The sequence below is a fragment of the Mus musculus genome, chromosome 14, assembly GCF_000001635.26.
Source record: "Mus musculus strain C57BL/6J chromosome 14, GRCm38.p6 C57BL/6J".
NCBI classification, from domain to species: Eukaryota; Metazoa; Chordata; class Mammalia; order Rodentia; family Muridae; genus Mus; species Mus musculus.
In genome coordinates this window covers 62,378,752-62,395,342 of record NC_000080.6, presented here as the reverse complement: position 1 = coordinate 62,395,342, position 16,591 = coordinate 62,378,752, and the positions used below count along the sequence as shown (strand labels likewise).

Below are 16,591 nucleotides of genomic sequence, written 5' to 3'. Positions count from 1 at the left end.
CTTATTTTTCATAACAGAAAGTACAGATAAACCAAAGGAAGAAAATGAACTCCCCTGTGGTTTATCACCCAGAGAGACTAATGTTTTAAAAACTGAGTGCACAGCTTTGTGTGCACAAAGGTATACATGATTTCTCTTACACAAACGGGAGTATCACACATACACATGAATGTGTGTTTGTGTGCATGTATTTTTATACTGCTTTTTACTTTCCATTAGTCTTTGACATAAATTTTATTTTATTTTTATTTTGTTTTCACTTGTATTTTTATTTGTTTTTGTATTCATATACATATCTCATATGTATATGTGCATAGGTAGTTTGCTTGCACATATGCGCATGCAGCACATATGTACTGTGCTTGTGGAGGCAATAATGGAATGAAAAATCCCCTGGGACTGGAGTTATAGGCTGCTGTGGACTGCCATTTAGGTTCTGGGAATTAAATCCTGCTCCTCTAGAAAAATAGCCAGTGCTCTTAACTGCTGAGCCACCTCTCCAGTCCTTGAAATATATTCTAAAAGAGTAAGGAAATTAAACAAACAAACAAACAAAACCAGTGTCCTTCACATGGTAGCTTAGTTCCCTATCACTTGTACTGTTACATACCCAAGCTCACATTTATATAGTATTATATATCATTTAAATGGTATCAAATTACAGTTATCTTATATTTTTGCATATATACAGAATAACTTCAGTGACCTTGACATTCTGAAAATCCTAAGGTTTCCTCTAAATTCTTCAGGAACAATGAAGTTCATTGGATTTAGGTTTCATGTTTAGATTATCCCAGCTGTGTGGGGGTTAGTAATTCATAGACGATAAACCTGATAATGAATCCCAAGTGTTTTCAGTAGAAAACAAACAAACAAAAACCCCACACTGCGTTCTGCAATTCTGCACTGCGATGCTGGCATAAAAGGGAACCGGAGCTCTTCTGACACACTCTCCCAGCATTCAGTGTGCACGGCCCATTTCTGAGAAGTTTAATCACTTTTGAAATTAGAGTAAGTATCAGGTTTCCAAGAAACCTAGTAGCGCAATAAACCCCATAGTTAAAAATGAAAGAAATAATGGTTATTAAAAATAATAAAATCAGCACAAAAACAAAAAGGAAAAGAAAATGCACCAACTCTATTACTTAGATAGGTAACAGTTGCTGGCTGAACATGATTCAGTATTTGCGTTCATGTGTCCTAAGTGGTGGCAGAGCGGGGAGAGGCCGTGGCTATCAGGTGAACCTTTAGTGGCACCTGTACTTAGCCACTCCATTTAGACCACATTCCGTAAGAATGCCATAATTGAAAACAAAAATGTACATGTGAGAGTTCTAGGGACCTCGATTCCATGTCACTTTAGACCCTCCCTAAACTCTGCACATAACTGGTCCTCTGTCGCTGCCCCGAGGCAGGTTCTGCCACCCAGGAGATCACCTGCTTTGCTCCATCTTCACCTCTTCTGTGTCTGAGGACACAAGACTGGAGACTGGCCCAGAAGCCCCGGATTTCTGAGTCACCTCCCATATTCATGAAGTATTTTATCAAATAGGGCCTTTCACAGTCTGAAGCTGCCTAACGCTCTTCAGCTCTTAAAACGAAACTGATCCTGATGCGGATTTGTGGAGCAGCCTGAGGTGTGAACAGCCCCCATCCCACACCGTCGAAACCTACTGATGTGGGGAGAGCAGATTTGATTGATTGCTTTCTGGGATGCTAGATGCACTCAAGCCTCAGTCCAACACACATGGGACCAAATCTAAGATGCTGCAGGGTGGGCAGGCAGCAGAGCTGGGGACAGCCTCTGTCATCCCGCCTCCTGTAGCCACAGCTCTCTAATCCCACTCTCTCCTCTCCCAAACCACATCCCAGAGGCATCCCAGTCCCAGCCTGCTCTCTGGCCTCCCGCAGGTAGACACATTGGCTGTTGGAGTTTTTTTCTCCTCATGGGACCCTGTGTTAATAGCTTGATATAAATCATCAATCCAATTACTAGTTTCTCCCATTTTACAGATTAGGAGCACAAGACTCAGGGAGTAAGTAACTTAGCAGTCAAGGACAAGCAGTGCCACATACCCAGTACATGGTACCAGATCTGAACCTCATCCCCCATGGCCTTGCTGTTTGGGGCACAGGGACAGTTGTAGACCAGCAAGGTCATGTGAATTTGTTCAGCAGTACAGGCGTGTGACATGGTAGCTCAGCTCAGTAGAACAAATGGTAGAGAAGGGTGGGGCTTGTGGAGGTACACTTAGCTGTAAAGACTTTATTATACAGAGCGGTCAGATTGTGTTCCTGGGGCCTAGCTCCAGTGGCGTCCCCTTGCAGGGGAGCCAGCTGGAGTCCTTAGTCACTGACACTTCTGTCTTCTTTTAGCTTCTGATGAAGTCACACTTGCTGGGAGTCCAGTGGCAGGGCGAGACGACACAGATGCAGTCAATAGCCAGTCATCACCAGATGAGACCAAGACAAGTGCCTTTGCCAGTGACCCTGTGTTGTCTGCCTTCTGTGCTGTGTTGTGATCAAGGGAGAAAATGAAGCCCTGGGATCCATTTCCTATATTCATGGCAGGAAAGAACATTGACTTGTAAAAAAATGCAGAAGTTCAAAATGTGGTCCTTTCCATATCTTCCTCAGGACCCCTTTGAGAATAAATAATTAGGAATGAAACACAAGCCTGGAGGTTTGGAAAATGCTTTGCAGTGATGGTTCATGGCCAATCTTCAGCTGACTTGGGCTGTGTTTGTTCTAGATGTCGGCTTTGCCGGTGGGTCTGTTTCTGTTTGCTTGCTCTCAGCTCCACCACTTCCCAACCCTTGCCTCTGGAGAGGTGCCCTGGGTCCACTTTCACAGGACACCCTGACTTTGGGCTCCAGTGTGCCGTTTAACTGGTAGTGGGAGGAGAGAGAAGGAGGGGTTAGAGACCCAGACCCTGTGGTTTATGGTACCCCTATGACAGCTGTGCTGTGGAAGGCACTGGGCCAGCAGCGTGAAATGTAGCCATTTTCCCTTCCCAGTCCTGGGAATTCTGGAAAGCAACAGAACGAAAGCCACATTTCCCAGGAGATCTTTTTCTGAAAAGTAAAATGAAAAGAAAAACAAACAAACAAACAAAACAAAACAAACTGAAAACAGCCAAAGGGCAGATTTGGGAAAGAATAGAGCCAAGGCCAAGTCCTGCCCAACACCCAGGTCCTGGACGTGGCGGGGGACATGTGCAGTTGTGCTCAGGTCTTGACTTTGTGTGTCTCCCCCTATCACTTCCCACTTCATGTTCTGAGGCAAGATCTCTCACTGAATCTGGAGTTTGCTGGTTTGGCTACACTGGTCAGGTACCCCTTCCAGCATCCACCTGTCTCAGCTCCCAAACTGGAGTTACAGGCGTCCTGATTTCACATGGTCCCTATACCCACAACAAGAATTTTACCCACACTAAGTCTCTCCCCCAGTCCAACTTAACAGGCTTTGTGAGAATTCCATGAAGTTAAGATGACAACAGTGCTCATGGTAGCAGTGGTTGGTAACACTATGTATGCATCAACTGCGCACCAGGCACTGGCCCTGCATGCAGATGTTGCTTGCACCCTAATTACTAGAGATAACCCTGTTTGACAGCCCATCTAGATTCATCTTGATGGACCAGGAAATGGGAGCACGGCAGAGTTAACAGTCTGAGTCCGTACTGCTGGGAAACAGCCTGACTCTTGGTTACACCAGAGAGAGAGAGAGAGAGAGGGAGAGAGAGGGAGAGAGAAGGAGAGAGAGAGAAAGAGAGAGAGGGCAGTTTGGAGGAGTGGACCCAGGAGACATACAGAGTCACGTTGGAATCCCCACTCTATGTTGGAAGTGCCATCAAGTCAACAATGTTAGGGATAATCAGATAACCTGCCTTTTGGGGCATTTAAAAACTGATCCTAAGCCGGGCGTGGTGGCGCATGCCTTTAATCCTAGCACTTGGGAGGCAGAGGCAGGCAGATTTCTGAGTTCGAGGCCAGCCTGGTCTACAGAGTGAGTTCCAGGACAGCCAGGGCTACACAGAGAAACCCTGTCTCGAAAAACAAAACAAAACAAAACAAACAAACAAACAAACAAACAAAAACCTGATCCTAAGTGTGGCATCTCCCTGTTTAAGTGAGGGGAAGGAAAGACAGCAGAATTCATAGCTCATTGCTGTCTCCATCTACTTTCCTTTGAAACTCTCTAGCCATGTCTTGAGTGAAAGCCCTAGCTAGAACGACCACTCTGAGGACGTGGCATTACCTGGGAGACCAAGACCAAATTGGTCATTTGGTGGGAAGCCTTTTCAGTTAAGTTTGGAAGGAGAAACACCAGAGCCCGGGATCTTGGATTATTTTGTTGCAAGCTTGTTTGGCTGGGGTCACAGTACAATATGCTACTTCATTGAACATTATATTTAGAACTGTCAGAATTGTGCGACAGGTACCATAGTCCAGGCCAAAAACAAGGACAATTTTTGTTCCACATTTATTTTGATTTAAATAATCATTTCCAGCTGTAAAAGAAAGACAATCCTGTGATAGGTACCACCCTGCAGCTGACATTTATTCTATTAAACACTGCTACAGACAATCTCCTGGTATTCGGAAGTGTTTGTTACTTTTCTATTGCTATGTTACTTATGCTACTTCTGTTACTTCTATGAGGCAACTCATAGAAGGAAGGTTTTATTTGTGCTTACAGTTCCAGAGAGCTCAGAGTCCATCACAGTGGGGAAGGTTGACCATTCTCATCCAAACCACCACACTTGGGAAGTTTGGCGAGCTGCTAAAGTGCTTGCTCACAGGGCCTCTAAAACCTCAAAATGCACCTTCACTTGTTCTGGAATCTTCTGTGAATTGAGGCCCTTGGACCCAAGTTAGATGTATTAACTCCTACTGGATCGATTAGCTCATAGAACATCTATGCCCTGGCACACACCATCTGGTGGTCTGTCTCATGGCCAGCAGCAGACCTGGGCTGCCACTCAAATACGAGGCTTGCTCATGAGCAGTGAACACTTGGCTTGGTGGTGACTGTCGGTAGAGCCCTTTTCAGAGTAGAGCATTCCAGGGAACTGCCCTCTACAACTACAGCTTTGCAGGCTCAGTTTACCCCATAACCCTGCCTTGCTCCTGCCCCTCCCCCTCCCTTGCCTCTGCCCCACCTAGCTTCTTCCATTTCAGGGCACCTGGCCCAGGCACGGTCTATCCAGATGGTGGCAGATGGCTGGTCCTCAGACCAATGACTGGCAGACTCATTGGCGTCTAGCCATGGAGGGAGGCGACAGTTTCTAAATAAGTTGAGAAGAGGCCACTGCTTTCTTTACCTTGGGAGCACAGACCTCAAGCCCAAGCTTGTAAAAGCCAGGACCCCAAGGTCCTGAATACCATGGCAATCCTGGATGCTGGAGGCAATGCTTCTGGGCGCTGAGGAGGAGGGGTGTCTACAGCTTTCTCTTTCAGTGGCTCTCTTCTTCCTTAGCTGATGCTTCCCGACACTTCCCTCAGTCTTGGTATCTTAGCCCTCTCCTAGGCTAAGACTTTTTCATTCATCACAGATGCCTGGCTTCCCCGCCCCCCCACCCCCCAATCCCTTCTTAGTCTTTCTTTCACTTTCAAGTTTTCATTGGCTCACAGTTGTGTGAGAAAGAAAGAGTGAGTGATTCACTGGGTTGCCTGGCTGAGGGGTGAGATCACTGCTGCCCCTGCAGAGAGTGGGTGCTGTGTGCTAGCCTGGAGACTGAAGAAAGCAAGCGGAGGACCGCTCTCCCCAGAAGACCATCTGGCTGAGACAGCCGAATGCTAATCTGTAGCTTTCATTTCCTTTATTCCTCTTGGTTTGTTCTCTTCATCTGCAGCTGTACATTCAGACCCAGCCCCTGTGAAGGCAAGCGCTCATTTGGGGAGCATGTTTATTTGCCCCCCCACCCCCCATGCTTCTTCTAGGTGTCGGGAAGCCATTGTTATCAATGGTGGGTTCTATGTGGCTTTAATGTCAGTGCTGCACTTTCAGATGGAAATCAGGCAATTATGTGCCACATAGAGAAACCTGACAGATGCAGAGGTTTTACACAGCTGGCCCTGTCTGTGGGACAAAGGCACCTGGTGCTCCCCCGAGGGATCATTACATAAGTAGAATATGTTTTGAGAGCACAGAAAAACTCAAGAATAATTAACTGTGGGGTGAGCATTCATAGACTCTGGGGCTGTGTTAACTTCAAAATGTGATAATGATATGTCAACCAACTGGCTGAATCATTCTTTAAAGGTGGCTTGAGAGACTCTGTCTCCCAAAGAGAAACTGCTCTGAGTTTCTGCATGGTGCAGTCCGAAAATTTTCAGAGGATTCTGAATTCTTTCCCCTCAGGGGTTCAACTTGATGTGAGGTGAGGAGGAAATGACAGCAGTTCCATGTCTGCATTCAGTGGGGTCTAATGATGGCACTCTCTTAGATCTTAGTGGCCTATCTAAGCCATCAGCATCTACCCAGGAACTTGGGTTCACATATATAGCAGGACCATTGTGGTACCCAGCTGAAGTCCTTTGAGCATTACACAGGTATGGTTTTTAGCCACACTGCGCAGACAGGAAACTGAGGTACAGACCTAGGACTTGGCCTTCAGACCCACCCTACCCCAACTCTGATCTTAGCTCTCAGCCATTGGCTAGAGCCGTCTCTGTGTTGGAAGCAGAGACTGTACTCCTGACACAGCAGCTCCAGTCAGATATGTGCTGTCAAGAACAGAACAGGAGAGACCTAAAGAAAAGTTACAGTGTGATTTTTCACTGGAGACGTCCAGCTATTAAAAGAGACTGAAACATGAAGTCCCAGCTTTAAGTGTTCCAGCATACATTTATAGTTTACCACAGGCTACGGTGTCCCCAGGTCTAGTCAGGGCTCCTGTTGGCTGTGGAGCAAATACTTAGAGGTTTTTTGACCCTTTGACTCCAGCAGACCCTGGAGTCTCCCCCAGATCCCTGAGCTGTGGTTTTAGATTATGCACAGCTGTGGCAGTTTAGAACAGAAAAATATAGGGGATTCTGTAACTCTCAGAAAAAATGATTCTAAAAATACAATATTTGTATTTATCCTTTGAGAATTTCATACATGTATAAAATATGTCTTGGTCATATTCACCCCCCACTCTATCCCAAAAGTAATTTTTAAACTCAGCATATGATAAACAAATTAAGCAGGTTTACGCAGGGCTCTTACTCCCTTTGCAAAGCTACAAATGCCAATTTTGAAAGACTGTGAAGCCCTGTTTTAGAGACATTGTATAAATCTACCAAAACTGGACACATTAGGAACAAAACAGATTTGCAAGTGGTAAATAAACAGTATGCAGTCATAATCTCCCCGTCCTCATGTGTTTTCCTCTGTGCTAAGTAGAGAGACAGTGGAGGCCATTCAGAGCCTCACCATTGTCAGTGTCATTAGTGATGGGAAGCTGGACACTGCACGTGTACCTTTCCCATCTCGACTGAATGTGCCCATCTCAAGGCATTATTGTACGATGCCAGCATCACCTGTTTTAAAATATTCTTAGTGTCTTACTAGGCCTCAGGGATGATGCCCCTATATACTATAACTTGTTGGGCTCTCATTTGGGCAGGTATGTTGGTAAGACTTTATGGGTGTGGCTTCTTATGTTACTAGGAAACACAGTCTCACAGAAAACTCCCTGTTCCTCTGGCTCTTACAGTCTTTCCACCCCAGCTTCTGCAGTGTTCCCTGAGCTGTAGGTGGGGAGTGTTTTATAGATGCATCCTTTGCGATTTGGCTCCAGAATTCTGATTTATGGGGTTTTTTAGTGGGCTCCATCTGTTGCAAAGAGAAATGTCCCTGATAAGGAGTATAGCAACACTAACTTACCTGTAAGTATACATATGTCTATAGATTGTTGTTTTGAATCATGCTGGTTTAGTAAATTAGTGGTTGTAGAGTTTCCTCCAAGAACCAAGATTTCGCTAGCACTGAGTAGTTAGCTAGGTTACCACTACCAGGCATGGCTTCCCTCCTGTTGAGTGGGTCTTAAATCCAACTTAGAGAGTTGTTGGTTACAACCAAGGTGTGTGTGCCACTACTGTATCCTTAGGGCTATTATTGTGGCATTCTAGCTGGTTTTTTTGTGTTCCTTCCACCTTCTTCTGATTTACCTCCCAGCCTAGCTCCAGGTGGAGAATGACTCATTAGAGCACCCAACACCCTCCTCTGGCCTATGGCCCCACACACATGTACATCGACCACACATCCACATGTGTAACATCCCCTTCCACACACCCAACACACAAAGTCTAACCATCTAGAAGTACAAGGTTAGAGAACTCATGGTGAGAGACCCCTAGCCAGTTTCTAGCTACTTTTGTAGTGGGGCCAACATGAAATACTCAGAAACAAAGGGGGAGAGCCTCCAGAGGACTCTAGCCCAGCCAACATGGTTATAACCACACATAAATTCTACCTGGGAACTCCCAGCTAAGCCTAATCAGCCTACAGAGCGAGAAGAGAATTATGCACTGTGGTTCTAGCCACTGAATTTAAGGTAGCAAATGATATAATTTAGACAACTTGAAGACATTTTTCTGACACATCAGGATTTAGCTCCTCATTAATGAACTCTGTAGACTGCAGTCTTGCATAATAACTTCAAGCAGTTTATATGAATAAACTTTTGCCACTACATACTGTGATGGGTCAATAGATCCCTGGAACTGGGATCACTATGAGAGGAAAAATACATTATGACTTGGAATTATTTTTTTCCTCTGTTCAAGCCATCCACTTCCTTGTATGTTATGTGTTTATTTTATTAGGGTTACTATTAGGGTTATTATGAAGGTTGGTGACTTAGGTCAGCAGGTAAAGGCCCTGGGTGTCAAGTCTGATAACCTGAGTTTGATTTCCAGGGCCAACATAGTAGAAGGGGGGAACCAGTTTCCAAAAGTCCTCTGTGTCCACACACGAGCGCGCGCACGCAAACACACACTGAAACTGAAAATCAAACTAAAACATAAAACCAGGAAGAAAAATATCCCCAACCTTCAAAAAAAAAAAAAAAAAAAAAAAACCACACACACACACACACACACACACAAACAAAACCAACCAACCAAACTAGACACACAAAAATATGGAGTCCATTTTGTATGGACATGGGACCTTCTCTAGAATGTGGTTGGTATTCAATGACACTCTGCAGAAGAAAATTGATTTTCTCTTTCAGTGGACGCCAGTGGATATCAACACCATGCTCTTAAACTTTGTAACCAAAATAGTGAATTTCACTACCTGGGATTGCAAAGATAATTTTAGTCATTCTTGTTTTAAACTTTTTCCCTGAAGATTCATCCTTATTTTCTCGTGTGAATTTTTAGTTTTTCACTTTTTGCATTTCAAATATCCTGGTGGCATCTTCTCATTGGTCTTGGGGAAATACAGCTAAAACTCCCTTTCAAAACCCTGGCTCATAAAGGAGATGCCTGTTGCTAGGCAGGGTTGTGACTATGAATATTTAGTTTAAGATAAACTCAATCGATCTTGTGATTTTATTTTCCAGACTTGTTGAAAATGAAATAAAAAAATTTTTTAAGTCCTATTATATTGGGTCATTTCAAGGAAGAAAAAAGTAAAGACTTTTTTGGAGGCAAGAGAAAGCATTTTCTAACAGTAAGTGAGATGGGCACACTGTCTGCTGGGTACTTTTTACCTCTGTGTGTACATAAGAATCAAGGACGTAAAGATTTCAGACTTTTCATAGGGGTTTCTAGAGAGCTAAAGGGAGATCGTTTTTAAAGTGTGTGGTCACAGTGAGGCATTGCAGGATGTTTGAAGTGTCCAAGGTATTGTCTCATTTGTCATTGGTGCGAGTCTTAAGGTTTGTTTTTTGTGGGATTCCCTGCCCGCTCCCACCATGGAGGAGTTTGCCCACAGAATCCTTAACAAAGAATTTGCACAAGACAACTCAGGACTGAGCTCATAGAAATGAATCAGGGATGGTGGGATTTTGGCTTGTAGTACTTGGCTTTGGGAAAAGCTGGGGGCCTTGAGATAGACAGAGAATTAATAGCCTTGGAAAATGATAGATGCTTGGCTGTGTGCTAAGAGTGAACTTTATATGTCCCAGTATCCCTGGGAGATGAAAACACTATCAGTTCCTCACAGAAAACAAAAACAAAAACAAAAAACCTATTCAAGATGGCGGAACAAGAATGAAAACCCTGGCCTCTCTCGTGTAGACTCATTCATTGGTCAGCATACATAAGTGTGTAGGTTCATTCCAGCTGAAATCCATGGCAGCCTCTCAAGTGCTCCTGGCCTCTGTGCCCTCGACCGCTATAACATCCTCACAGTAATTATTTTAAGCCAAGCCTTTTTAATACTCACAGTTCTGACTCAGCCTCCAATCATGACTTCACTCATTAAATGGATCCATGCCACACTCACACATGGTGACTGAATCCAGGCCGTAAGACCAGCACTCAGGCAGCTCAGAACGGTGGAAAAAAAAAGAATCGAACTTTAAGTGGGAGGGTATTCATTTCCTGAAATGTGAAAGCAATAGTTCCAGGCAAATTACTAATTTAAAAACTAGAGCAGTCTTTGAGGGCCCAGAGAATCTTTATGCAGATGCTCTCCTCAAAATAAAGCTGCACACCAGGCATGGTGGCAGGAACCTGCGATCTCAGCTCTGTGAAAACTGAGGTAAGGCCCGCCACAAGCATAGGGCTAGCTTGGGCTACTTGGCTATTTGGTAAGACTTTGCAAAACCAAACCAAACCAAACCAAACCAAACCAAACCAAACCAAACCAAACCAACCAACCCCAAACCAAACCAAATCAAACCAACTAACCAAACAACCAAATGACTTCTTCCTCCTCCCCCAAAAAGCAAAGCAAGGAACCAGAAGGCTCGTTGGTTCCCAGTTTGAAGAGATGCTGGGTTGTGGCCATTTGTTGATGGCTCAATGGTACAGAAACCTTTTGTTTAGAAATAGTAAGACACTCTTCTGAAGAATCGTTGCTGGGAAGCACTTTTGTCTTCAGACTTTCTTGGTCTTGCAACTGTTAGTGGAGGGAGCAAGGTACCAGAGGTGCTCTCCTGAGCCTTTGCAACAGCGCCTGTGTGGAGAGCACTAACTAGGAGATGGGCAGCAAAGGGACCAGCTTCCAGTCAGTCATTAGTCCTATGTCCCCTGCTAACAGTAAAAAGCAACGTGTGGCTTTAATGATGACACACCTTTCTTTGCACTTGGGTGAAAGAAACCTCCTGACTTCCAAGGGCCTTGCCTAGACCTGTCCAACCTCAAGGCCTCTAGAGAACTTCCAGCCTACTGGGCTATGTCCCTGTTGGCAAGTTAGCCAACTATTGGTCTGATCTAACTACAAGTTCAACTGGAATTGAATGGTGTGTTCAGGATATACACCAGGCAGAGGAAAGAAAAGAGTACCCAGAGAGAGAGGGGTAGGGCGTGGGAGGCAAGGCTCAAGCCATTTGCCTCCTGGTTTTCTGCTGCTTCCTGTGCTGAGGGAACAGTAAGTAGACTGAAGCATAGATTAATGTGGCCCTGACTTAGGTGTCACTCAGTGAGTCCCATTTGTTCCAGCTAGGCCCACCTTCTCCTCAGAGAATCTGATCTCCAACTGACAGCTTTGTGTTACCCTGCCTTTTTTTTTTTTTTTCTGTTGTGTTTGGAAGGCTACATTTCCATCCATGTTGCCTAGCTCAAAGAAGGCACCGATAGCCTAATTTCCCTCAGCTGTCGATGGATGACTGCTGCCAAACACACACACACACACATACACACACACACACACACACACACACACACACACACACACACACACACACACATACACACACACACACACACACACGGCCAATCTCCTGAGTCCCCATGCTGGGTGCTACATAGCAGAGAGATCACAGCTCTGCCAATTAGTCCTTGACCATCTATCTCACACTCAGAGAAACCTGGGGAGATGGCGAACAGATGGAAGAGCCGGCTCCCCTGTTGAATAAATTAACTCCACACCCCATGAAAGCCAAGTGGGTATTGCCAAGGGAGCATGGATGTAACAACATGGGATGTAAGCCATTGCTAAGATGGCTCTCCCTGAAGAGGTGTGCTGTGCACTCACACCCAATGGGGGTGGCCTTGAGGCCACCTGCTTGTGCTAGTTACCCTAGTCTTCTTGAGCTGTTGAGACAGTGTGCCTGATTGCCCTAGTGACTATGAGCTCTGAAACCAGAAAACAGAAACTTTTAAGAAGTGAAAAGAAGAGGCCGGGGTCTGGCTTAGTAAGAAAGGCTTCGTGTGTAAGCATCAGGACCCGAGTTCAGTTCCCAACAGCCATAGAAGAGCCAGGTGTGGTAGTGTGCAGTGTAGTTTGGGGCAACTCACCTACAGGTTTCCTTGTTGTCTTAGTCAGTGTTTGACTGTTGTAAAGAGACACCATGACCGCAGTGACTCTTAGAAAAGAAAGCATTAAATTGGGGTCTACTTACAGTTTCAGAGATTCAGTCCATTATCATCATGCTGAGAAGCATGGCAGCGTGCAGGCAGGCATGGTGCTGGAGAAGGAGCTGAGAGTTCTACATCCAGATCAGCAGGCAGGAGAGGGGGACGAAGACATACAAGCATGCATGCACACACACACACATACAGAGGGAGAGGGAGAGAGGAAGGGCGAGGGGGAGAGGGAGGAAAGACTGGGATGGGCTTTTGAAACCTCAAAGTCCAACCCCCACTGACACACCTCCTCCAACAAGGCCACACCTCCTAACCCTTCTAATCCTTTCAAAGAGATCTATTCCCTGGTGACTAAGCTTTCAAATATAAGCACTTATGCTATGCAGGTCACTGTCATTTAAACCACAATGCTTATGTAGTTATGACCACAGTGTGAATCCAAGAGTGTGCAACAGTGAAAGTGGTCTCTGTGAATCTGTAATTCTGGGCTTGTCTCTCTGCAGAGTATTAGCTCAGCTGGGTCGTCTAGTCTGATGAACCAACCTCTCCAGCTCTCCCCCCCCCCAACCCCCAGCCCCCAGCCCATCCCCTCCACCGTGCAGCTTGGTCTGATGAACTACCCTCTCTAGCTCCCCCCCCCCCCCCCCCCCGTGTAGCTCGGTCTCTTGCGAGCCTGATTTCCTGGAACATCAGTGATACTGAAGTTCCTTATTATATCAAGTCCTGCAAACTATGAGAGCAAGAGCAGTATAAATTAGGATTATAGAATTTTATTTGCTTCTAGAAGTGGCCCAGATAGCTTCAAATGGTGTAGAAACAACATGCTCTAACTCAGCCCCATGAAACTCCCTAGAGAAAGCCGTCTGCAGCCTTGGGAGCCTGGTTCCTGAAGCCATCTACTCACTATCTGTTGGGAATTTGCCGACAGCAAAGGTGAGAGTTCTTTCCCAAGCTCTCCTGAGGTAGTTGTATTGTAGACAGGAGCAGTGGCTCTCAGCTTGGCTGTCATGTGCCCTAGGACAGCTAAGATTCATTATAAAACCGAGAAAACCTCAGAGCAAAATTAATCCCAGCCTCTACTTACACATTGACACAATTTAAGCCAATGCTACATTTCTGATTGAGAAAGAGGGTTGAGGAATCACACCCAGGGCCTCTAAGGATGTTCAGGTGCAGGTCTAGAAGACCCCTATTTGCTGATAGCATTTGCTAGACACACACTTGACTAGGAACCATAAAACAATGAAGTATGTGTGGCATGGTTCTCTAAGAAAATTACTAACAGACACAAGTAAAACTAAAGATCCTGAGCAAGACTTCTCAGGGAATTAATGCTATGAAGAAATCAACAGAAACGCTCAGCTATTTTGATATGAGTTACACATGTATATATAAAACACTGTCAAATGAGGGGGAGTAAGAGAGGGAAACATGCTGGCTATACTTTCACTACAAAACGTTAAAAATAACTTCTCCCGAACAATTTTCCTTCCAATTTAGATCCTTTCCTCAATAACTTCTTTTAAATGTCTTACATGGACTGGGGAGTTGGCACAGTAAGTAAAGCGTTGAGCCCGATGTCCTGAGTTTGGATCATCAGAACCCGTGTAAAAGCTGGACAGCAGGCACATGTAGGAAACAGAGACAGGAGGCTCTCTAGAAGGTCAGCGCCAGCTGGTTGACTTACACAGTAACGGACGTGTCTCAGACACGGTGGCAAGGTGAGAACGAGCACTGAACGCTGGCCTCCATCCAACATTCACACATGCAGAAGAGTGCACACACACACACACACTCACACACACACAGATGCATGCACACACACAAAACATAGACACACAAACCACACACACTCAGACATACACACACACGTACACACATAGACACTAATACATAGACTCACACATACACACCCCCCACACAGACACACACGCCTATACATAGACACACATACACAACCACTACTACAACAACCACCAAGTCCCCTAAGTGAAGCAGAATCTTTTGCTCATGATTCTCCCATAGGCTGTGGTTGCTAAGAGTGGGTGTTACTGAGCAAGCAAAGGGAATGCAGCGGCCACACTTTTGAAGCCATTTCTGTGTGGACCTCTAGAAATTGTCCCCATTCATCGTCTCAACCTTGGGGCCCCCTGCCTCCCCCCCCCCCCACACACACACCGCAGCTCTGAGCATGCTCCTTATCTAAAAGCCCTCCGCAATTTGGCAGAGGGAGACTCTTTATCTGTCTCCTCTGATGCATGGTGAGTGCTTAGCCAGCACCATGGGGAAGCTCTGAAACAGGTCTCGGGGTCTGGGCAGGCAGGCAGGCAGGCAGGCAGGCAGGCAGGCAGGCAGGCAGGCAGGCAGGCAGGCAGGCAGGCAGAGCACACAGCCAGGAACAGCTGTCTCCTGGAGAGTGCTGTGCAGGGGAAGAGCTTGCTTACGGGATCAGGCTACAGACCTGTTGACCTGCTTTAGTTTACCTGTGAGTTTTTCCTAAACGAGAAGCAAACGGCATTTGGATTTTGGTTCTTAATGTACTGATGCGATTCCATGAAATTCACTGTACAAACAGCAGCCCTAGAGCTTGCTGACGGCGGTGAGATGCTGAAGACTAAGGCAAGGATCTGTCCTGGGAAGAAGACAATCGCCATTCAGGGGCCTGGGTGGTGCCACTGGGGGTGGGGTTTGCTTTTGCTCTAGCTCCCCTTTGGTGGGAGGTGTACATGTGTTTCTTGTATTTTGAACAAACAAACCAAGTTGTGAAGATGCAGACAGGTGTACTGAGAAGTGTCTGGTCTTTAAACTTCAGAGGCTAGTTGAATGTGAATCTGGGGCACAACTAAGACAGGATTCCTAGGGATGCCTTGTGCGTTGTCACCAGTGTCTAATGTGAAAGAGTAAGAGAGAGGGGAGGTCGCTACAGAAGCAGAGAGATGCTTGGTAGGTAGAGCTTGTGGCAGAAACAATCACACCAACAGGCCAGTCACAACTGGGACAGCATCATACTTCAGGACCATGAGGACCACCCAGAAGGCTCCCATGATGAGTCTTTGGAGGAAAAGAGAACAATAGGGCCTATCTGAGCTGAGGTGCTGACAGGAATGATCTGCTCCAAGGACAGTATTGACTGTAGCAGCACTCTACTGGTGGCCAGTGCCTTGGGCCAAAATAAGCCCTCACCTGCAACCACAGTGCTTGGGACTGTACAAGGCAGAAAAGTTAGATTCTAAGTCATCCTTGTGTGCGGAACAATGAGTCACCATAACAGCCCCGCTCACACAGAGACTCTCAGGAGCAGCCCCCTCCTGGAAGCACAGCCTACTTCTAGATTTACACATTGACTTTATTTCTGGAGCAGGATCATATGCATCCCAGGCTGGCCTCTAACTCTGTGAGCAACTGAGAGTGACCTTGAAAATCTAATTCTCTTGCTTCCATCCCCTAGGTACCCCCCTCCAATGCTGGGATTACAGGTTTCTGGGGTGCTGTGGGGGATCAAACCTAGGGCCTCCTGCATGTGAGGCAGGCAGTCTTCTGACTGAGTTGTAGCGTTGGTTCTGTAGTGTTGGATTGGAGAGACAGATTCATTTCTCAGCCACCAAGGTGCCAAGAGCCTCTTAGGGTTCATGGTCATTTCTTTCTCTCTTTCTCTCTCTTTCTTTCTTTCTTTCTTTCTTTCTTTCTTTCTTTCTTTCTTTCTTTCTTTCTTTCTTTCTTTCTTCCTTTCTTCTTTTCTTCCTTTCTTCCTTCCTTCCTTCCTTCCTTCCTTCCTTCCTTCCTTCCTTCCTTTCTTTCTTTCATTTATTTATTTTTTTGAGACAGGGTCTCTCTGTGTAGCCCTGGCTGTCCTGGAACTCACTCTGTAGACCAGGCTGGCCTTGAACTCAGAAATCCTCCTGTCACGGCTTCCCAAGTGCAGGGATTAAAGGTGTGCGCCATCACGCCCAGCTTCACGGTCATTTCTAAGTTGAGAATGAGGCAAGGAGAAAGGAGACTAGTGGAGAACGAGGCTCAACTTGGCTGAGAGTCAGAACTCAGGACTATTCTCTAAAGAGGTTGGGGGTGGTGGTGGTGGGGTTGTACTGTGTGAACCAGGGATGTCAGCTGAGTGGCAG

At 45.9% G+C, this 16,591-nt stretch overlaps 1 protein-coding gene and 1 long non-coding RNA gene across 6 annotated transcripts in view; one reads left to right on the top strand and one right to left on the bottom strand.

Moving 5' to 3' along the window:
- Gucy1b2 (guanylate cyclase 1, soluble, beta 2) overlaps positions 1–16,591 on the top strand; it is an 83,357-nt gene that overhangs the window by 60,949 nt on the left and 5,817 nt on the right. For 2 of the 5 annotated variants that reach the window (XM_006518987.4, XM_006518988.2), the window contains one exon: positions 2,377–2,675. The exons of 1 other annotated variant lie outside the window; for it this stretch is intronic. In XM_006518987.4, the coding sequence (XP_006519050.1) occupies positions 2,377–2,522 (146 nt within the window). In that variant the 3' untranslated portion in view covers positions 2,523–2,675. Of the gene's footprint in view, positions 1–2,376; positions 2,676–16,591 lie in introns of those variants that run through there. 2 more of the 5 variants (NM_001204340.1, NM_172810.3) reach the window with 1 other exon arrangement.
- Positions 2,732–16,173, bottom strand: Gm46457. Its single transcript, XR_001781281.2, has 3 exons — positions 14,957–16,173; positions 10,387–12,472; positions 2,732–2,888 (listed from the first exon to the last, which is right to left on the bottom strand). It is a non-coding gene; the product is annotated as a predicted gene, 46457 (long non-coding RNA).